Below are 22,659 nucleotides of genomic sequence, written 5' to 3' on the forward strand. Positions count from 1 at the left end.
GCCGCTTGCCCCGGCTCTCCCATCCCACCGAGAAAGCCTGAGCAACCAGCCCGACACGTCAACCGGCTGGCAGAAGACCCAAACAAAGCTGATGCTTCGTTCGGGTCTCGGATCTAGTAACTCGGAAGCAATGTCATGACATCACTTCCTGAATTACTGGCATCTTAAAAGGCGCCAGTTTTAAAAAAATAAAGTATTCAAAAACGCCGTACTTGACGTTTTGAATACTTTGAAGTGCGGAGGAGGGGTTTGGGGGTCTTACAGACCACCAATCTCTCTATAAAGAGTATGGGCTCTTTCACGTGGGCGGCCCGTTCAGGTCCGCCTGACAGTTTTTTTGGCGGACCTGAACGGGCGCTCCGTGCTCCTCTATGGAGCCGCGGATGTCAGCGGTGACATCCCCGCTGACATCCGACCAGCTCCGCCAAAGTGTGACGGAGGAAAAACCTACATTTCCATCCGTCTGGCGGATCAGATCGGATGAACATGGACAGACGGTCCGTGTTCATCTGGTCCCCCCATAGGCGAGAGCGGAGAAAAAGACAGTGCGGTCCCTGCACAGTGTGCGGGGACCACCCTGTCATCTGCCGGCTCAGCGGGGATCAACGGAGCGATCCCCGCTGAGCAAGCAGAGGTTCACGGGGGGGATCATTAGTGATCCGCCCCGTGTGAAAGGGGCCTACCCGTCACTGCCCATTACTGTCACAATTGATGTTTACATTCCTCGTGACAGCAATACAGTGATAAATAAAAAATGTACAAAATTATATATATATATATTCATTCAGCAGGAGAGATCGCCGAAATATCGTATCGACACAGAAAAAACTATATCGGTCGATCCCCAATTTCTTCTGTAACTTCCTAATTTATTGCCTAAGCAAATGTCGTCATCTCAGAGAAGCACACCCCCCCCTACAAGCATTCTTGAGCTAAGGGCAGATGGATTCCAGGAAGTAAATGCTACATGAATCATTAGCCCTTATTTAAAATGGCCACGGACAGAAATGCTAAGGGTTTTTATTTTTTTATTTTTTTTTTTAAGTAATTTCTCAACAAAATAAAGCATAGAAACATGGGTGGATGGGCAAATTTGCTTTGTTAAAAATGTATTTAAAAAAAAGTGTTAATGGTTTGTGGTGCGCAGATGCAGTGAAGATCCGCTTTCATGTATTGCGCCACGTTTCTACATACTTTTTGTGTACAGGGCACATCAAGGGTTAATACAACAAAAAATATTTAAATGGTAGTGCATTGCAAAAAAAAAAAAATGCAAATAAACTACATTTTTTTTGTAGTGCACCTATATAGCGTGAACAAGGTACATAGAAAACAATGGTGGTTTCACACGAGTCCCTTTACTTGTATTCTGTTGTGATGCTTTATTACTTTGTGTGTGGTCCGTTGGGACCGGCTTCCTGATATAAATAAGAATAAAAAAAAAACAATGGTGTGCTTGAGCTGAGCTTGCATTGAATGATGCAGATCAATAGACATGGTGTAAATGAGTGAAAAAAAAATGAACATATAGAACAAAGTTACTCCCCATGCAAAGTGATCACTAGTTCAACTCTAATATAATACAGCCTTGCATTACGGACAACCAGTAGGTGGCAGTTTTAAGCCAGGAAACCGCTTTTCTGCAGATTCTTTATAAATGATTTTAGAATATAAATAACTCAATGTCTGTATAACTGCAAAGTGAACACAAGTTAGTGACAACTATCATTCGATAATTCGAAGCCAGATATGTTGCAACATACCTACAAAATAGACATCCAAAATATTTGTTGCCAAAATACAAACTTTGTTAGATGTAATTAAGAGAGATCACGTGGCAGAACCACGCATACTTGCAACGCTTCGGTGGAAGAAACGTTTCAGTGCGTTTGTAACTAATTGGAAAGATATAAAAAGTCATCCAAGCACATCTGCTCCTTTATTATCCTCCATCATGGAGAGGACTGGACGGGTTCCTATAAAGAAAGCAGAACTAAGCAAGCATTGCATAAGAGCCGGTCCCCCCATAACGCGCCTCTTCCGTCTGACAATGCAGACAAGCTGTTCCCCTCCATATAGCAAAGACATGCATGCTGCTATTACAAAGCTGCATTCCAGTTCCTATGAAAACTTTGGATTACTGACAGCTTTTACTTTAAATCCTAGGTAGGCAACCAACAGCCTGCCAGCTGTTGTGGAACTACATTTCCCATGAGGCATTGCAAGGCTGGCAGTTACAATTACTCGGAGGCATGATAGGACTTGTAGTTCTGCAACAGCTGGCGGGCCCCCCTGCTTTAAATGAAGCGTTGAGGAGACCCAACAATCGTGTCAAACATCAAAACGGTCTACAGTCTCCAACATTGTCCAAGCCGCACATAGAGCCAGAAAGCAATGGCGCTGTCACCCGTCCACCGATAAAAGAAGAGGCCTCTGCCCCATTGTCTTCTACACAAAGCTCGGCGATCTGCATACAGCACAGGAAAAAGGAAGAGAAAACTCAATAGCCAACTACAGGAACTGGCCCTTCTTTGTGCAAAGCCAGCACATTCCACTGCTTCACAGTTCAGATAGGCTCAAGAACGTCTAGAACAAAGCCTACAGAAATATGCTTCAAATGAGAGATCGCCCAGACTGACAATTTAATAAAAAAAGAGAAGGATAGACGGGGCGTCTCACGCAGCCACAAGATTTGCATATTACATTACCAAGTAGAAACGATAATATCTCACAAATTCAATGCCCAGGGATCACCTAGAGGCAACAAAGCAGCACATAGATGGGGGGGGGGGGGGTCATGTGTCAAGGCTATTAGTTCACTCTACTGTAATAAGAGATTCACGGCAGAAACATTGAGCAACTGCTACCCAAGTCATTCTACAGTGTTTGTAAACATTGTTTCTAAATTGGTGTGCAGTGTAGAGTTTCTATAAACATAGCACAGAACGCCAGCAACACTCCCACACCAGGGCCATACATGTGCGGGTTATAGAAGATAATAGAAAGGAAGTTCTGTGGCTGTCATTAGAGAAAACTGTGCCAATGGCGAGGTTGAACTACTGCTAAAAGGGGTTTCCACCCAGAGAAGGGGGTGGGGGAGGAGAAGGGGGGGGGGGGAGAAGACAGAAAGAGTTTGAGAAGGGGGGGGGGGGACAAGAAAGATGGAGAAGGGAGAAGAAAGAGATGGAGAAGGGGAGGAGAATAAGAAAGAGATGGAGAAAGGGGGGGGAGAGAAGAAAGAGATGGAGAATAAGAAAAAATTGGAAAAGGGGAGGGGGGGAGAGATGGAAAAGGGGAGGGGGGGAGAGATGGAAAAGGGGAGGGGGGGAAGAAGAAAGAGATGGAGGGCAAAGAAGAAAGAGATGGAGGGCAAAGAAGAAAGAGATGGAGGGCAAAGAAGAAAGAGATGGAGGGCAAAGAAGAAAGAGATGGAGGGCAAAGAAGAAAGAGATGGAGGGCAAAGAAGAAAGAGATGGAGAGCAAAAAAGAAAGAGATGGAGGGCAAAAAAGAAAGAGCTGGAGAGCAAAAAAGAAAGAGATGGAGGGCAAAGAAGAAAGAGATGGAGGGCAAAGAAGAAAGAGATGGAGGGCAAAGAAGAAAGAGATGGAGGGCAAAGAAGAAAGAGATGGAGGGCAAAGAAGAAAGAGATGGAGGGCAAAGAAGAAAGAGATGGAGGGCAAAGAAGAAAGAGATGGAGGGCAAAGAAGAAAGAGATGGAGGGCAAAGAAGAAAGAGATGGAGAGCAAAAAAGAAAGAGATGGAGGGCAAAGAAGAAAGAGATGGAGGGCAAAGAAGAAAGAGATGGAGGGCAAAGAAGAAAGAGATGGAGGGCAAAGAAGAAAGAGATGGAGAGCAAAGAAGAAAGAGATGGAGAGCAAAGAAGAAAGAGATGGAGAGCAAAGAAGAAAGAGATGGAGAGCAAAGAAGAAAGAGATGGAGAGCAAAGAAGAAAGAGATGGAGAGCAAAGAAGAAAGAGATGGAGAGCAAAGAAGAAAGAGATGGAGAGCAAAGAAGAAAGAGATGGAGAGCAAAGAAGAAAGAGATGGAGAGCAAAGAAGAAAGAGATGGAGAGCAAAGAAGAAAGAGATGGAGAGGAAAGAAGAAAGAGATGGAGAGCAAAGAAGAAAGAGATGGAGAGCAAAGAAGAAAGAGATGGAGGGGAAAGAAGAAAGAGATGGAGGGGAAAGAAGAAAGAGATGGAGGGGAAAGAAGAAAGAGATGGAGAGGAAAGAAGAAAGAGATGGAGAGGAACGAAGAAAGAGATGGAGAGGAACGAAGAAAGAGATGGAGAGGAAAGAAGAAAGAGATGGAGAGGAACGAAGAAAGAGATGGAGGGGAAAGAAGAAAGAGATGGAGAGGAAAGAAAAGAAAGAAAAAAGGAGAGGAAAGAAAAAGGAGAGGAAAGAAGAACTGCAGAACGTGACCTAGAACTTCTTCCTCTTGGATGCCCCACCAATGCTTCTAGCTCCTCCTCTTCATGTGCCACCACAGGAAGTCAATTGCTATGGGGGAAAAACCTGCGGGCTCAATCCCAAGCTGCGCTGCCTGCGTCCACAGACACAAACAGTGCAGCTTGGCATCGCCCCCCACTGCCCCGACACAGGATTTGACTGACAGTAGTGGGAACCAATGCACTCCCATTGCTCTCAGCCAAGCCTGTAAGAGCAGAGAACACCTACAACTGGGCACAGCGCTGGATCGAGTGAGGACTCGGGTAAGTATAGGGGAGCTGATACTTTTACCTAAACAATTTTTACCATAATGCAGACAAGGAATTAAGGGGTAAAAAATGTTCAGGGCTTGAAAGCACTTTAGAAATCCGTCTCTAAACTGGCTGCGGTCCTCACTCCTCCAGGTGATCTCCCAGTCCTCAGACCTCTAACCATTAGATACGTCATGGAACGTCTGTGAAGTCATCAGCAAATGTTTCAATCATGGTGCAGGACGTTAGAGATGAGTGTGATGGAGCATTGCAAAAAACGGACACACAGAGTGCTCAACTCCCCGCCACCTATAGGGGGACCACCACTAACCCCAGCATGTAGGACTCCCCGCCACCTATAGGGGGACCACCACTAACCCCAGCATGTAGGACTCCCCGCCACCTATAGGGGGACCACCACTAACCCCAGCATGTAGGACTCCCCGCCACCTATAGGGGGACCACCACTAGTCCCAGCATGCAGGACTCCCCGCCACCTATAGGGGGACCACCACTAGTCCCAGCATGCAGGACTCCCCGCCACCTATAGGGGGACCACCACTAGTCCCAGCATGCAGGACTCCCCGCCACCTATAGGGGGACCACCACTAGTCCCAGCATGCAGGACTCCCACCACTAGTCCCAGCATGCAGGACTCCCACCACTAGTCTCAGCATGCAGGACTCCCCGCCACCTATAGGGGGACCACCACTAGTCCCAGCATGCAGGACTCCCAGATGTTTTCTATCTGGGAAAATTGATCAGAATAGTCAATCGATAGTGGACGATACATTCGGTGACTATCACACTCACAGGGGAGGTATGGAAGATAGGCTCATAGGTTATTGATCACACCCTGTCTTGGTGGCCATACACGCTTCAATAAACGATAAGTTATTTTTCCAATCGATCTCCCCTGATAGGAAGAATTGATCTTTAGTTGTTGACCCATTCAGTGGATACGACACACAAAAGTGAAGCGGATTCCGATTGATCCAATTATGATCTATGACCGGGTTTCACAACGTTTTTGGTGTGCTGCCATGGAACCCGATTACACTGTGGGGGAGATTTACTAAAAGTACAACTCTGAATAGTAACCAACCAGCTTCCAGGTTTTATTGTAAAGCTTCATTGAACAAGCCGACGCTAGAAGCCGATTGGCTGCCATGCACAGCTGCACCAGATTTAGTAAATCTCCCCCAGAAGTGCATCAAAGTCCTGTGAGATGGGATCAATAACTTCGAATCGTATCGTTCGATTATCAATCAGGGTCCATTTCGCGCGTGTGTCAAATACTTCCAATGGGTCATCATGTAAAGATCGATTATTCCCATCAGGGGAGATCGATTGGAAAAGACACTGACGGCTGATTGAAGGGTGTATGACCACCGATACAGGCGACACAGACATGAGAACCTGGCCTGATAAGCAAATCATCTCAGCAACACGATCGATCATTCTCCATCCTGGCCGATTAAATCCGTTCAATGCAAATCGATTGGAAGGGAAGTGATGGTTGGTTGATGCGATCATTTTAATAATAAGATCGTACGGTCACCTGGCAGCGTACACCATACAACCTTATCATCCGATTGATCAGCAAACTTGCTCAGTGCTGTCAATCGCTGCAACACGATCGATACAGGGTTGCCAATATTGGTCATTTTGGTGGATCAGATGATAAAAAAATTGTACGCCCAACTGGCAGCATACACCATACAACCTCATAATCTGATTGATCATCAAAGTGCTGCCGATCGATGCAACATGAAAGATCGCTTTTCATCCTGGCCGATCGACTCAGTTTAATGTAATTCGACTGGATGGGTTGCCGATGCGATCATTTTTGATTGCACGATCGGATAATAAAATCGTATGGGCACCCAGCACTGTACACAATACAGCCTTAAAAATCCGATTGATCGGCAAATTCTCTCAGTGCTGCCAATTGATAAATGATCCATCCTGGCCGATCGATTGGAAGGGAACTTATGGCAATTTGATGGGTGGTCGACGCGATCATTTTGGCTGCATGATCAAATCGTATGGGCACCCGACACCATACAACCTCATGAATCGGACTGATCAGCTAATCAACTCAGAGCTGCCAATCGCTGCAATACGATTGATAATTCTCCATCCTGGCTGATCAGTTAATTTAAATCAATCAGGAGGGAAGTTGTAGCAATTTGATCATCTTGATCGTACGTCTCATGGATCGCATAATAAAATCGTTCGGCCGCCCGGCAGCATCTACTCTCATAATCGGATTGATCCAAATATAATAATCGATCAGCGAATTGTCTCCATGCTGCCAATCCATGCAACACGATCGATCATGGGTTTGCCGATACGATTGTTTTGGTGGATTGCATGATAAAAATTGTATGACCACCTGGCAGCGTCCACCGTACAACCTAATTGATCAGCAAATCGTTTAAGTGCTGCCGATCGATGCAACACAATTGATAATCCTCCATCCCGGCCGATGGACTCAGTACAATGTAAAATCAATCACAAGGGAAGTTATGGCAATTTGATTGTGCCCATCACATGATCAGATAATAAAATCGTTGGTCGCCTGGCAGCATCCACCACACATACAATCTAATTGATCAGCAAATCGCTGCCAAGGGATGCAGCCTGATCAATAATCCTCCATCCCGGCCGATGGACTCGGCACAATGTAAATCTATTAGAAGGGAAGTTATGGCAATTTGATTGTGCCCATCACATGATCAGATAATAAAATCGTTCGTCCACCATACACCCTCCTAACCCGATTGCTCCAAATACAATCTAATTGATCAGCAAATCCTCTCAGTGCTGCCGATTGATGCCAGCATGATCAATAATCCTCCATCCCGGCCGATCGGAAGGGTAGTTATGGCAATTCGATTGGGCTGCCGAAACCATCGTTCCGATCAACCAGCTGGCGACATACACCATACAACCGCCTAATGCGATCGATCCAGAGAAGCGTCAGGCCCCATTCACACCTTTTTTGCACACCTTTTTCTTTTTACGCGTTTCCTTGCGTCGCAATGACAGACGCGCTGTGGCACGTCTCGGGGGGCTGATCGCCACGCGTTTCGGGGGCACTGATCGCCACGCGTTTTCGGGAAGCCTTAGCGCTTTTATTTTGCAGGTTTTGCATGCATTGGTGGAACACGGAGGTGTGAATGGGGCCTGCGATGGCAATCGTACAATCACAGCATACACACATCAGACCAGATCGGGGACTCACCCTGCGATTCTGCTCCAGCCTCGGTCCGGGGGGCCCCAGGGGCCACAGGCAGCGGTCTAGGGGGGCGTGGTTTGGGGGTCGGGGGGCTGATCTTCTTCCGGCCGATATACTCCACGTAGGTGCCCGGGAAGTCGCCCCTCTCCCCCGTACTCTCGTTGAAGCCGTTCAGCCATCCGATCTGCTCGGGCCGGGCCTCTCCGCCCTCCCCACAGCCCAGGGCCACCAGAGTCCCTCTGTTTACGGTCAGGATGTCTCCCACCCGCAGGTCAATGTCCTCCTCCCGCTCCTTCTTGTAGGCGAACAGGGCCCGGTACTGGTATCCCTCCGCGGCCATGTCTCCGGGATCTCACACACACAGCGATCGGAGTCTTCCGTGCAATGCCGAGGAGCCGATCACAGCACAGCCAACGTGCCCGGGGACTGCCTGGAGTCGGAGGCGCGGCACCGAGCTCTCATGTCTTTACTGTCCGCCCCGATCGCCCCGCTCTTCCTCCCACACTCGTTACACACAAGGCGAGGGAGACGCAGGCAGCAGCGGTGGGAGGGGACCGGGAGCGGAGGCTCCACGCGCATGCGCCACCATCGCGCAGCTGTCACTCAGAGGCCGCGGCGCGCCGCTCGGATTGGTTGTACGTCGCCACGTAGGCGGGGTTGCGAAGGGGGGGGGGCATCTTTCTGATGGGCAGTCGGCTTGTTGCCATGTGCGTGAGAGATTTTTGAGGAAGATTTCAGTTGCCGAGCCTCCCGTGTGTGTGTGTGTGGAGCTCAGGACTCCTCCCCACACGTTCATTAGCCAGTCCAATGCACGTAGTATAGGTGGCTGTACATTCATTGGAGGGCGGGGGAGTGGCTGGACAATAAAAGCCATACACACAGCGCTCAGCCCATTCATAGTACGTTCCAGGGGCAATCCTGCCGTACTCTGCAGCTCTTCAACCGTGGGGTTCATGGAAAGTTCTAATGGAGGATGCCGAACATGAACCCAGAACAGGGGGGTGCATGGAAAGTTCTAATGGAGGATGCCCATTTCTATACACACTTATTGAAAGTGGAGGTTCACTCGATTTAGTGACTTTGTCTTAAAGGGGTGGTTCACCCTAAAAACTATTTTTTTTTAATTACAATGGCCCCCCACATTACAATTTGATTAAGGCTATTATTATTTTTTTGAAGCTGTAGATACCTTTGTACAGCATATTCACCCGTTGCAAGTCCCGCGGGAGTGGGCGTTCCTCACATGTCTGTGATTGACATTTTGACCAAAAACGAGCTCCCCCCCCCGTCGCGTAAGCCGCTACACGGTTGGCGAAAGGAGCCGAACGGCGAATCGGCGCTATACTGCGCATGCGCATCGCCGTTCGGCTCCTTTCAAGAAGATCTCGGAAGATTACACAGGAGGGCTTCAGAGTGCCTGCAGTTAACATGGCAATGTCCATCACAAATTTTTATAAAATATACTTTTGGGGGGAAATTGTTCTGCTAGTGCAGTGGTTCTCAACCTGGGGGTCGGGACCCCCTTGGGGGTCAAATGACTATTTGCCCGGGGTCACCAAATCCTGGGCTGTTGCTGAAGCCCGCAGCACTCACAGCCTTTTCGCAGATGCCCAGCAGGGCAGTTTCTGGAGCCTGTGGCCGCCCATTCAGTTCACAACATGGCTGTGGGGCAGGCAGAGACTAGAGGTCAGCTGACTGGTGAGAATTGTGAAGTGGGAGGAGCTGGAGAAGACCCTATCTTCTGATTTCAGCATAGGGGTCACTGCTGCGAGACACTACAGAGCTGGAGACACAGTGGGTAACACTACCTGTGGTTAGAGTTGCCATTTAAAGTCCCTTCTGCAGTTCTCAGGTCAGCAGGTGATCTTGATCAAGAGCACCCAAGTTGGCTGATCAGAACTCCCCGCCAGCACTGCCACTCACCCCAACTCCCCCCAAGGAGTAAGAGAAGGCAAAAATAGAGAATACATAGAAGGGAGAGGGAGAGAATGAATAAGAGAAAGAACAGGAAAGACAGCTAGAGGGGATTGGGGGGGAAAAGAATTAAAAATAAATTAAGATAGAGAGATAAAAGGGAAAGAAAGGAGAACATAAAGAGAATGTAACATCCTAAAATTTACCAGAAGGGGTTTTAATATGGTACGAGTGGAAGGGACTCGGGGAGTCCTAAATGTCCGAGGGTTAGGGGCGCTGACAACCCACGCTACGAAAATTCTACCGTTGGCGGTACCAACGAGAAATGGGAATGGGAAATTTTTATCAAGGGGTCACAGCACTAGAGGGGTTGAGAAACACTGTGCTAGCGGCTGCGACAATGAGACTGGTGAGTACAATTTTCTTTGTACCATCAGCGTCACAAAAACGTATTTAAAACATATTAAAAAAGCGTATTTAAAAAAGCGTAACTCCCGCTTTAATACTCCTTACTCATACTACTACTACTAGACCTCTCAGGCCTTTCATACTGCTGAGCACCCGCTCCTTCTCAATAAACTCCATTCCCTTGGCCTTCAAGATTTGTCTTTATCCTGGTTCTCCTCCCACCTATCACAGCGCTCCTTCAGTGTTACCCACAACTCTCTCCTCCTCTCTATTGCCCCTTTCTGCGGGGGGACCCCAGAGCTCTGTTCTTGGACCCCTTCTCTTCTCTATCTACACCTTCTCCCTTGGTCACTTGATAACTGCCCACGGCTTCCAATACAAATATATGACGATGACACCCAAATCTATCTGTCTACTCCTCGCCTCACTCCTTCGGTCTACTCCTCACCTCGCTCCTTCGGTCTACTCCTCGCCTCGCTCCTTCGGTCTACTCCTCACCTCGCTCCTTCGGTCTACTCCTCACCTCGCTCCTTCGGTCTACTCCTCACCTCGCTCCTTCGGTCTACTCCTCACCTGGCTTCTTCTGTCTACTCCTCACCTCGCTCCTTCTGTCTACTCCTCACCTCGCTCCTTCTGTCTACTCCTCGCCTCGCTCCTTCTGTCTACTCCTCGCCTCGCTCCTTCGGTCTACTCCTCACCTCGCTCCTTCGGTCTACTCCTCACCTCGCTCCTTCGGTCTACTCCTCACCTCGCTCCTTCGGTCTACTCCTCACCTCGCTCCTTCTGTCTACTCCTCACCTCGCTCCTTCTGTCTACTCCTCACCTCGCTCCTTCGGTCTACTCCTCACCTCGCTCCTTCGGTCTACTCCTCACCTCGCTCCTTCGGTCTACTCCTCACCTCGCTCCTTCGGTCTACTCCTCACCTCGCTCCTTCGGTCTACTCCTCACCTCGCTCCTTCGGTCTACTCCTCACCTCGCTCCTTTGGTCTACTCCTCACCTCGCTACTTCGGCCTACTATTCACCTCGCTCCTTCGGCCTACTATTAACCTCACTCCTTCGGTCTACTCCTCACCTCACTCCTTCGGTCTACTCCTCGCCTCACTCCTTCAGTTTACTCCTCGCCTCACTCCTTCAGTCTACTCCTCACCTCACTCCTTCAATTTATTCCTCACCTCACTCCTTCAGTCTACTCCTCGCCTCACTCATTCAGTCTACTCCTCGCCTCACTCCTTCGGTTTCCAATGGCATAGTTCATACCAGTGCAGTCAGTTCCAGAGCTTTCCAGTTCCACAAAAAACAAAAAAAAAAGAGTAGAACACGCTACATTTTCCTGCACTCGACTGTACTGAAACACAGTAAAATGCATCAAAACAACACCGGAATGCACTGGAACCCAGTACGGGAAAAAGAAGAAAAAAAAGCACATGGAATGCACCTGGAAACGCATAAAAATCACACGCCGAAACATGCCCAAACGTGTGCTGGAATGCATTTGGAGTGCGTTTTTGAGGAGTAAACCAGCCCAGTAAACCAGAGTTTACTATGCTTCAGTTTTGAATGAACACAGTGAGTGATTGGACCAGGGAAGCAGGGGGGGGTGCCCAGGCAGCAGAAGGAAGGTCAACCTGGAGGGTAGGGCATTTACTGTTACCAAGCTCCTCCAGCGACTGGAGGCAGAAGAGGAGATCTATCTTTCAGTTGGTGGGGGGGGGACTATAGGGGATCGTTCCTCCTGTGCAGGTTCCCTTTCCTTCTGTTTGTCCGCTGCCTCTAGTCAACTGGTGGGGCCTGGGCCTCGCACAGGGGGATCAGTAGTACCCCCTTATTGGTGACCCTTGCCCTATATGGTGGCCACCTCACATTCCCTCATTGGCAGCACGCCCGTGTACACAAATCGCTTTTAAAGTGAGCTGACACAACAACACAGAGAACATTGGTGATTTGGCCAATGGAAAGTGCGTGATATTCACAATAAAAATGATGTATTTCCAGTTGTTAATCACCCCACAGGGTCTATGTATAAGGCCTCTTTCACATGGGAACGTAAAGCATGAACAGGACATTTTTTCAGCGTCTGTAACTCCCAGGTGATGCGTGCAGGCAGCCTATTAAAGTCTATTAGGCCTCAGAGGATGACTTTGCAAAGTGCTTCAGGAGGACACAGCGTCCAATGTTGAGTCTTAGGGCTTGTTCAAACCATAGTTCATGCCACAGCATGCACAACACACACTGGCTTGTGTTTATTAGCTTGTAATGCATTTTAACACACGTTGCATTGTGTTTTTTTTTTTTTACTTCTTTTTTTTTTTACCTAATGTATTTACCCAACTTTATTTTAAAATGTATCAACGCCATACCTTGGTGAGAACTGAAGCTCGATAGCATTTGCCTCATCCTTGCGTTTGGGCTGCTTTGGTCCACACAGCCCTATGATGTGAAGGAGCAGCCCTTACAGAGGCGGCTACACTGGATCGGAGTAAAGGTAGAAGACATGGCTGACAGAGAGGTCATTATAATGCCTCTTCTATTGCACAGAATAGCTGGAATGATTCAAGTGACTGACAGGATCTCTATAAACAGATCTAGGCAATCTATCACTATCGTGGTTTCTATACTAGATATTGATAGTAGGTTGTTTTTTTTTTTTTTTTTTAGCATTGGAAGTTGCTGAAATTGGCCAACAATTGCAGTTCACATGCAAAATTACATTTATTTATTACGTTTTCTTTGATATTTTAAAGGGTTAGTTTACCCCCATGGGAGCCGCTGGTAATGATGGGTCCTCTGTTCTGCCACAACTCTTTCAACTGCTCGGTCCGCACTGACATATACTAAAGATGTCTACACCTGTGGATGTAAGGATTTGCTGTCTACCACTCTTTTAAAATACTCAGAAATAAGGCCACAAATAGCTTAACGATAAATCAATTGAATATAATAAGGCAATTTAAAGCAACATTAAATAAATCAGTACCCAGACAATTATACCCACATAAAGGCACTGTGGTCAATTACCCACTTACTGACATTCAAAGGCTATATCCACTCATAGGTAAAAGGGTCCCTTATGCGCATGCTCTGCATGCAATCCCTAGAGCGTGTAGATGTTTGTGTCTCTAGTCAGGGCCGCCATCAGGGGGGTACAGGCAGTACATCTGTAAGGGGCCCGGAGGTCCCCAGGGACCTAGATGACACCCCCCCCCCTTATTTATTTTTATAAAAAAAAAATGTTTTAATATATTTTTATTTTATTTTTTATTAAAGGGCCATTTTTTTTTTTAGAGGTCCGGAGGGCCCCCAGGGCCCCGGATGGCAACCCTCCTTGTTTTTATTTTTTTTTATAAAAAAAAAAATCATATATTTTTTTATTTTATTTTTTATTAAAGGGCCATTTTTTTTTTTTAGGGGTCCAGAGGGCCCCAGGGGCCCGGAAATTCCCAGGGCCCCGGAGATCCCCAGGGCCCCCGGATGACAACCCCCTTTTTTGTTTATAAAAATACATATATTATTAAAGGGCCCAGAGGTCCCCAAGGCCCTGGATGGCAACCCCGCTTTTTTCTATATTTTTTTTTTATTTATTTTTTTATACAATTTTTTTTAGTTCTTTATATATATATATATATATATGTGTGTGTGTGTGTATATATATATATATATATATATATATATATATATATATATATATATATATATATATATATATTTCTTTATTAAAGGGCTCAGAGGTCCCCAGGGCCCCATGTGACAAACCCCCCCCCCCTTTTTTTTTATAAATGTTTATTTTATTTTTTTGTTTATATATATATTTTTTTTTTTTAACGTGCCCAGAGGTCCCCAGGGCCCTGGATGGAAACTCCCCTTTGTTATTTATTATTTTTTTATAAATGTTTATTTTTTTTATTTTTTTTATATATTTGTTTTTATTTATTTTTTATTAAAGGGCCCAGAGGTTTACTTTTTTTTCTTTCTTTATTAAAGGGCCCAGAGGTCCGGGATGGCAACCCCCCTTTTTTTGTAATTTCTTTTTATAAAAATTAATAATAATTTGTGTATATATATATATATATATATAGCCCAGGGCCCCAGATGGCAACCCCCCTTTTAAAAAAATAAATACTTTTTATTTCTTTTTTTTCTTTTTTTTATTAAAGGGCCCAGAGGTCCCCAAGGCCCCGGATGGCTACCCCCCTTTTTTTATATATATATTTCTTATTTCTTCTTTTTTTTGTAAAGGCCCCCCCTCACCGCTTCTCAATTTCAGGCAGTAGCACACCCCCCCCCGGTTCTCTGCAAAGCTGATGGCGGCCCTGTCTCTAGTAGGGATGAGCTTTATGTTCAAGTCGAACATGAGTTCAACTCGAACATTGCCTGTTCGGCGAACAGTGAACAATTTGGGGTGTTCGCGGCAAATTTGAAAAGCCGCGGAACACCCTTTAAAAGTCTATGGGAGAAATCAAAAGTGCTAATTTTAAAGATTAATATGCAATTTATTGTCATAAAAAGTGTTTGGGGACCTGGGTCCTGCCCCAGGGGACATGTATCAATGCAAAAAAAAACTGTGATTTTAATAATGCTTAAAGTGAAACAATGAAAGTCAAATATTCCTTTAAATTTCGTACCTGGAGGATGTATAGTATGTCTGTAAAGTAGCGCATGTTTCCCATGTTTAGCACTGTCCCTGCACAAAATGTAATTTCTAAAGGAAAAAAGGTAATTTGATTGAGTGAGTAACTTGTATAGCGCTACAAATGTGAACTAAATCGCCTCAAGGCGATTAAAACGACTTAAAACTACTCACGGCTATTCATGAATTGGCACCGCCCCCTCCTGAACCGTACCAGGCCACATGCCCTTAACATGGGGAGGATGTCCCCATGTTGATGGGGACAAGGGCCTCATACCCACAACCCTTGCACAGTGGTTGTGGGGGTCTGCGGGCTTATCAGAATCTGGAAGCCCCCTTTAACAAAGGGGACCCCCAGATCCCAGCCCCCCTATGTGAATTGGTAACAGAGTACATTGTACCCCTACCATTTCACAAAAGAAAGTGTAAAAAATATTAAAAACCACACAGACACAGTTGGGATAAGTCCTTCATTAAAAATCAAAAAACCATTCCAGCGATGTAATCCAGTCTGTCCTGCGTTGTAATCCATTCTCGATGTCCCACGGTGATCTATTCTCCAGCGATGCTCCAGGAGTGGAGTGGACACTGAAGCATCGCTGGAGAATGCATCATCCTCCCATGTTGAGGGCATGTGGCCTGGTACGAGTCAGGAGGGGGGGGGCGTTCTCTTGTCCCCCCCCCTCTTTTCCTGCGGCCTGCCAGGTTGCGTACTCAGATAAGGGTCTGGTATGGATTTTTGGGGGGAACCCCACGCCATTTTTTTTAAATAAATAGGCATGGGGTTCCCCTTAATATCCATACCAGACCTGAAGGGCCTGATATGGAATTTGGGGCAACCACACCCTTTTTTTCTTTTTTGGTTCGGGGTTCTGCCGTTTTTTTCAATGACCTTGATCTGTATTGCCGGGACCTGAAAATTCATGAATAGCCGCGAGTAGTTTTAAATGACTTTTTTTCCTTTAGAAATTACATTTTATGCAGGAACAGATCTAAACATGGGAAACATGCGTTACTTTATGGGCATACTATACACACACCCCAGGTACAAAATTTAAAGGAATATTTAACTTTTATTGTTTCAATTAAACATTATTAAAATCACTGCTTTTGAAAATGGAAGTTTTAAAACTTTTTTTGCATTGATACATGTCCCCTGGGGCAGGACGCGGGTCCCCAAACACTTTTTATGACAATAACTTTTATATTAACCTTTAAAATTAGCACTTTTGATTTTTCATGTTCGTGTCCCATAGATTTTAACGGTGTTCACGTGTTCAAACACATTTTTTGCCTGTTCGCATGTTCTGGTGCGAACCGAACAAGGGGGGTGTTCGGCTCATCCCTAGTCTCTAGTGAATGGGGTACCCCTGAACGTGTCTGGAAGTACCAGGAACCTGGTATTCAACATTGGCCAGCTTTTGGTGGGGGCCGTGGGGCATATCTGTAGATGGTGCACTGTCCCTTTAAAAGTGTTAGTAGTTGACGGAGGCTAAGCTGCTTAGCAGAGGCTGACAAAGTGTGGCGGGCAATTTCCAAGGCATAACGGTAGGAGATATGCGGCCGTTTCCTAGCTTCTCCACAAAACTTCTAGAGTGGCCAACCAACCATCCCCCTAGGTGTGGGTGCACAGCATAATCCGCAGAGGAACAAGCACTCTGGCTAGTTGAATACCTGCACATGTTTTTCTTCTTTAGCATTTTCAAGCTCAGCTGCTGCTGCAACAAAGAGGGAGAGAGCAGAGATATGATATGAGCTAGAGCAATTGGCCCAGATTCTCAAAGACTTACGACGGCGTATCTCCAGATACGCCGTCGTTAGTCCAAATGAGCGCCGTCGTATGTATGTGCCTGATTCATAGAATCAGTTACGCATACATTCTGCCAAGATACGAACGGCGTAAGTCTCCTACGCCGTCGTATCTTGGGTGCATATTTACGCTGGCCGCTAGGTGGCGCTTCCGTTAATTTCTGTGTTGTATATGCAAATGAGCTAGATACGCCAATTCACGAACGTACGTGCGCCCGTCGCATTTAGTCACACCGTTTACGTAAGACATACGCCGGCGTAAAGATAAAGCAGGTCTCTAGGTGGCGCAGCCCATGCAAAGTATGGACGTCGGAACAAGCATATCTTTTTACGTTGTTTGCATAAGTCGTACGCGAATAGGGCTGTGCGTAAGTTACGTTCACGTCGTAGGCAGTGTTCGACGTATCTTAGGCATTCTATCCGACGCATGCGCACTGGGATACGTCCATGGACGGCCATTCGTTCAAAACGTCATTTACGAGGGGTCATGCTTTATTTACATAAAACACGCCCACCTCTTCACAATTTGAATTAGGCGCGCTTACGCCGGCACATTTACACTACGCCGCCATAACTTAGGACGCAAGTGCTTTGTGAATACAGCACTTGCCTCTCTAAGTTGCGGCGGCGTATCGTAAATACGATACGCTACGCCCGCCCACACTTACGCCGCCCTACGTGAATCTAGGCCATTGTTTCTTCCCTGATAGGGACATTTAGGCTGGTCAGTGAAGGTTCCCCACTCTAGGTATTTTGTGGACAGGCTGGTGGGAGGCTGCACATTTTTTTTTTTTAAAACCTGAGGACTGCTTTTTTAATAAACTAGAAAAGCTGAAATGTTTGGGTAATTTTTTTTTAAAGTTTAGGTAAAGGCAAACTAACCCTTCAAATCATTTTGGATCATATTAGTAATAGAAGGTAGTTGAAATTGCATATTGGTATATGTATGAACTTAACCTGGTTATACACATGGCAATTATAAGTTAATTTCAACAACATCAGAGCTATAGGAAACGTTTTTTTGAGAGTAATCACCAAAAACTAATGCCTTGTACACACGATCGGAATTTCCGATGGAAAAAGTCAAACGGACTTTTTCCATCGGATATTCCGATCGTGCATAGCCCCATCAAAGTTTTTTCATTGGAAATTCCGATGAATTCCATCGGACTTTATATATAGAACATGTTCTATTTTACTCCGATGGAATTCCGATTGATTTGGCCGGGCAAAAGCCCAATCGTGTGTATGGGGGCATAAGCCGTCCACCATCCACAAGTTCGATTGACCAACAGAAATTGGTTGATTGTCAAAACTGGGCAGTACTGTATATCCACAACTATGATACATTTTATTAATAGATCAAACTGAAATGGAATCGAAACAGGAAAAAACGACTGCAATGTTATTGGAAGCGTTTTGATTTTTCCATTGAGTTTGATCAGGCAAGTTTCAAATCCATCCCCTAGCAGTTGCTTTGCAATTTTATCCAAAAATGGAATTAAAAGTTTGATTGCGCTATCAAATTCATGTCAGATGTCACACATGACCATGGACTCATTCTCATATCCATGTAACAGCGACGGGGCAATCGTAAAGCACTCAGCACTGTTACATGAGAGAGGGAGCAACTGACATGTTTACCTATACCTGGAAGTGCCATTTTGCACCCAGTTTCCAAACGGAATGGTGTATGAGTGAGAGAAGGTGAGTATATATGCTGCTGGGAAGGGGTCAAGTTAATCCTATTAGGCCCCGTACACACAACGGATTTTATCGGCAGAATTCAGCCAGAAACTCGATCGGAGCCGTATTCTGCCGAGCAGGGATGGACTGGCCATTGAGACCACAGGGAGTTTCCCGGTGGGCTGATGGCTCAGTGGGCCGGCTTCAGTGACAGTGGACTGCTGCCCCCCCCCCCCCGCTCCTCTGTCTCTCCCTCCCCGCAGCGCTCACCTGGGGGTAACAAAGAAGCAGGGGGAGAACCAGAGGAGCAGGGACGACGACAGAGGAGCATGGGGGGAGGGGACAGACAGCTGACTCAACAGCTATGGCCTGGGAGTTTCTCACTTCTGCCTAATCTTGTACCATAAGGGGGACACCGAACTGATTCGGGTGAAATAATGTCTACCTTCCCCACTGGTACTGCCTATAAGAGTACCAGTACCAGCCGTTCTACTCTAATAAAGTAGAACGGCTAGTGGCTAGTGAAGGGGGAGAGGGGGCTTGGGTGGCCGGGGGGAGGGGGGTGCATGGGAGAGACCTGTCAAAGTGGGCCAGTCTGGATGAAGTCCAGGGCCAAATTTCTGTCCCAGTCCATCCCTGCTGCCGAGAAACCCGGTCGTGTGTACACTTTTGGCCAAGGAAACCGAAGAGGAACTCGTCAAGCCAAATAGAGAACATGTTCTCTATTTCCTCGTTAGTCAATGAGGAAACTTGGCTCGCCGAGATCCTCGGCGGCTTCACAAGGAACTCGTGAGATACTTGTAAGGACTCATACGTGCAACAGTGGTTGCCTCTCCTCTGAAAAGTAATTTACAGTGTATTACTTTTCAGAGGCATTTGACAGGTGGTGGGGAGGCAATAGTCATCTCTGCACCACCTCCTTTAACCCCAACAATGCTGACCCACTGCTTTGCAACCACGGGCATTGCAAATGTAGCGCTACACCCTCAGGAGCCGCTGATTGTTTTGGGATCGGCGTATTAAGTTACCTCTATGTGTTGTCTAGGGGTGAAGGTAGTGAATAGAGCAATAAGCGAATGTCCAATCTGCAGATAAGATTTTCTGAATGCTTTATTTCTTGGCCCAACACGACCAACATCAACTTGAGGTAGACAGAAAAGGTTCATGAAGTAAAGGAACTTTGCGGTATCAGGCTTTGGATAGTAGGAAAGCAATCCTGCTTTCTGCAGTAACACAGTTCGTCGCCACTCTAGCCAGAGTGGGTAAAGTGCCCCCGGACAGACCCCTGCCACAGGCCTGGCAGCCGGAGTGCCACTTTAAGGTTGCTGGGAAGAACAGGCCTCTGCCACAGGCCTGGCTCTGATCGGATTAAGATGCCAGTTGAGGCCTCTGCCACAGGCTCAATGCTGACAGGGTGAACAGCAGAGCAAATCTTCCCAATAAGTCACGTTAGGGTCACCCAGTGGCGTCTCCAGCTTTCATATTTAGGGGGGGCACATGGGGGGACAGGGACAAAGGTAGGGGGGCCAACTATAAAATGCAATTATATATATATATCCTGGGGCCCTTTACTACGATCCCACTATGGGCCCTTTCACATGTTCTGCAGTGAGCTCCCTTCCTACTATACTGGGGCCCCCCAGGGTGGCAGAAAACAAGAGATATATGTCACCAGCACACCAAGAAAATATAAGGGTCCAAAGCAGTGGGAGAACTATCATTGTTGCAAAGGTTGTCTTGCCACCGGGCCCTGGTGTTCTGCCACAGTGGGGATCCCCATCTGTCCTGTCCCTGCTATTTACAGCGCTGGTCTGGCATCTGTCTCCTTGGCAGCGGCGGCAGTCTATTAGGACCTAGTGCTGGTGACATTATGGGTGCATGCAGGGGAAGGCTGGCACTATTGGTTATAGAGAGCTGAGCCCCCAGCTGGTCACCTAGCAGCAGTAATGCTGTATAACCTTCTCTGTTGACATGCTGATCGGCATGTGATCCAGGTGATGCTCCCAGTCAGATCTAATAAACACAGTATTAATTAGCATCAAGAGTGCAACCACATAAATATAATCAAACGTATGTTCCGCAGCCATGTGGGCTCTATGCCTGTAAAGTGTGGGCTTTGATTAATAAAATTTCTGATATTTATGACTAGGATTTGACTAAGAGCATCACCTGGATTGCATCCCGATCAGCATGTCAGAGAAGGCTCCACTGCTGCTAAGCAACCTGCAGGGAGCTCAACTGTCTACAGCCAATAGAGTAAGGTGACCAGATTTTTTAAATGAAATCCGGGGACATATTTTTTCTTTACTAGTAATGGCAACAATCAGCGACTCTCTGCCCATCGCCGCCCACCTCACAGCCTGTCAAGTCTTACTTTTCGGGCCCTGGCTACTACTGGATGGGGAGCGGAGGAAGATCGCTCCACCAGGGAAGGCAAGGAGATAGGCAGGTGGCTGGCCAGGATTTGAGCCAAGGCAGAATAACATGCGAGCGAAGCTGAATGGGCATGCGCCCGAAAACTGAAGAAATATTCCCTCCTCTCCGACCAGCACCTGATCATCAGAAAGGGGCACAGATCATGGGAAAAATACAACCCCCCTATGCTAGTAGGCACGGCGGAGCGGGGGGGGTGTAATTCTAATTTTTTTATTTTAATTCTGTACTGACTTTCTTTGAAATTGCCCCTGCCCCCTATTAAATCCAATCTGGGGACAAAACCAGGGACAGACTTGGTCCGGGGACAGTGTCCTCAATCAGGGGACTGTCCCCTGAAACTGGGGATGTCTGGTCACCCTACAATAGAGATGGGCTCAGGTGTGTTTGAAATCCCACATGCCCGATCCCGCCAGGAAGCCGACACTCCACAGTGCTAATCAATGTATGGGCTGCCTAAGAGCTAAGACCAGCCATAGACAGTTTAAATCTCAGCTGGTTCAGCAGAAACTGGCTGAGATTTGAACCATTAATGAGCAGATTCTCTTATAATTATCACTAGTGGTTGCTGTATAGCCACTGGTGATAATCACTGTTTGTCGGGAGAATACAATTGCTGGGCAGGAGGGATATTCCCCTGTCACCACTGTCTGATGATGGGGGAATCATGCAAGTTTCTTTCCTGCAATCTGTGGATGCAGGAAAGAAATTTGCACCGTATATTATCTGCCTGACTGAAAGTGAAAGTAAATTGTGAATGTTTTGAAAGAACAGGAGAGGGGGAGGGAGACAGATGGGGAGGGAGAGAAGGGATGGAGATAATGTAGTTCAGTGATTACAGTGTACTGCAGTCTGCAGTGCACACACTTAAACATGGTCCAGGCTAGAATATCTGGTTGTGTGAGCGCTCTCATTATGCAGTGTCGGCGAGCAGAGGGAGGGGGAGGAATCCCCCGCAGAGCTGACTGGGGACGCTCTCCCTCTCGGGGAGCAAAATACAAAAATTGCAAAAAAAAAATAAAAAAATTTTTTTGGGGGGGGGGGGGGCACAGCATGATGTTGGGGGGGGGGTCAGGGCCCCCTCTGGCCCCCCTAGGGACGCCTCTGGGGTCACCGTCTGACAGTTTCAGTGTACCTGTCAGTAACCGGTCACCAGATCCCCGATGGTTCGTTCAAGCCCTCTTGGATAACCTGCCTCCAGGCTCTCCTCAAGCCGATCCCCCACCGAACGGCACACAGCCTGGGATCTCCTCAGTAGAAGGGGGACCCAGTAAGTCACTGGGGCCCCTTTGTGGCATCAGTGGCTCTAGGCTAGAAGGGCACAGAGTCTGAGACTCTGCGTTGCGCGCGACCCCAGGCCAGGTAGGCCATAGTGGTGGGGCCCGCGATGTGCGCACGCCCTAAAGGTGGGTGCCGCACCTGGAACCAGGAATCCTCGAAGGACCAAGAACAACGGCTTCCGCCACAGAAATACCCCCTCCCAGCATGCACAGCGAGGTTTAACTCCTCTCATTGGCTGCTGGGAAGAAGCGGCTCCGTCTGGATCCCTCTGGCGCCACCTGCCATCCAGAGATGAGACCATATCTCTGCACACACAGACTGACCCACAGGACAATCCAGAATTTGGCGACAGCCAAATTTAACAAAATTAGGAATGAGAGCAACTTACCTCTCTCATTTTCCCACTAACTTTAGCATAGTGCCCTTACTGAAAGTAAAGGGGGCACTACATATGCCATTGCATGGGTGGTCGCAGCATGGACACAGTCGCCTTACAATTGCCACGTCACTTCGTTTTTGCTGTGGCCACAGCAAGGGTACAGCCCTGAGCAGCTG

At 47.1% G+C, this 22,659-nt stretch overlaps 1 protein-coding gene across 1 annotated transcript in view; it reads right to left on the bottom strand.

Moving 5' to 3' along the window:
* The window catches only part of PIK3R1 (phosphoinositide-3-kinase regulatory subunit 1), a 101,379-nt gene extending 92,902 nt beyond the window's left edge, over positions 1 to 8,477 (bottom strand). Inside the window, exon 1 of the mRNA XM_040339889.1 lies at positions 7,955 to 8,477. Within this exon, the coding sequence (XP_040195823.1) occupies positions 7,955 to 8,288 (334 nt within the window). The 5' untranslated portion in view covers positions 8,289 to 8,477. The remainder of the gene's footprint in view (positions 1 to 7,954) is intronic.
* Between the last annotated feature and the right edge of the window lie 14,182 nt (positions 8,478 to 22,659).

The sequence above is a fragment of the Rana temporaria genome, chromosome 1, assembly GCF_905171775.1.
Source record: "Rana temporaria chromosome 1, aRanTem1.1, whole genome shotgun sequence".
Taxonomy (NCBI): Eukaryota; Metazoa; Chordata; class Amphibia; order Anura; family Ranidae; genus Rana; species Rana temporaria.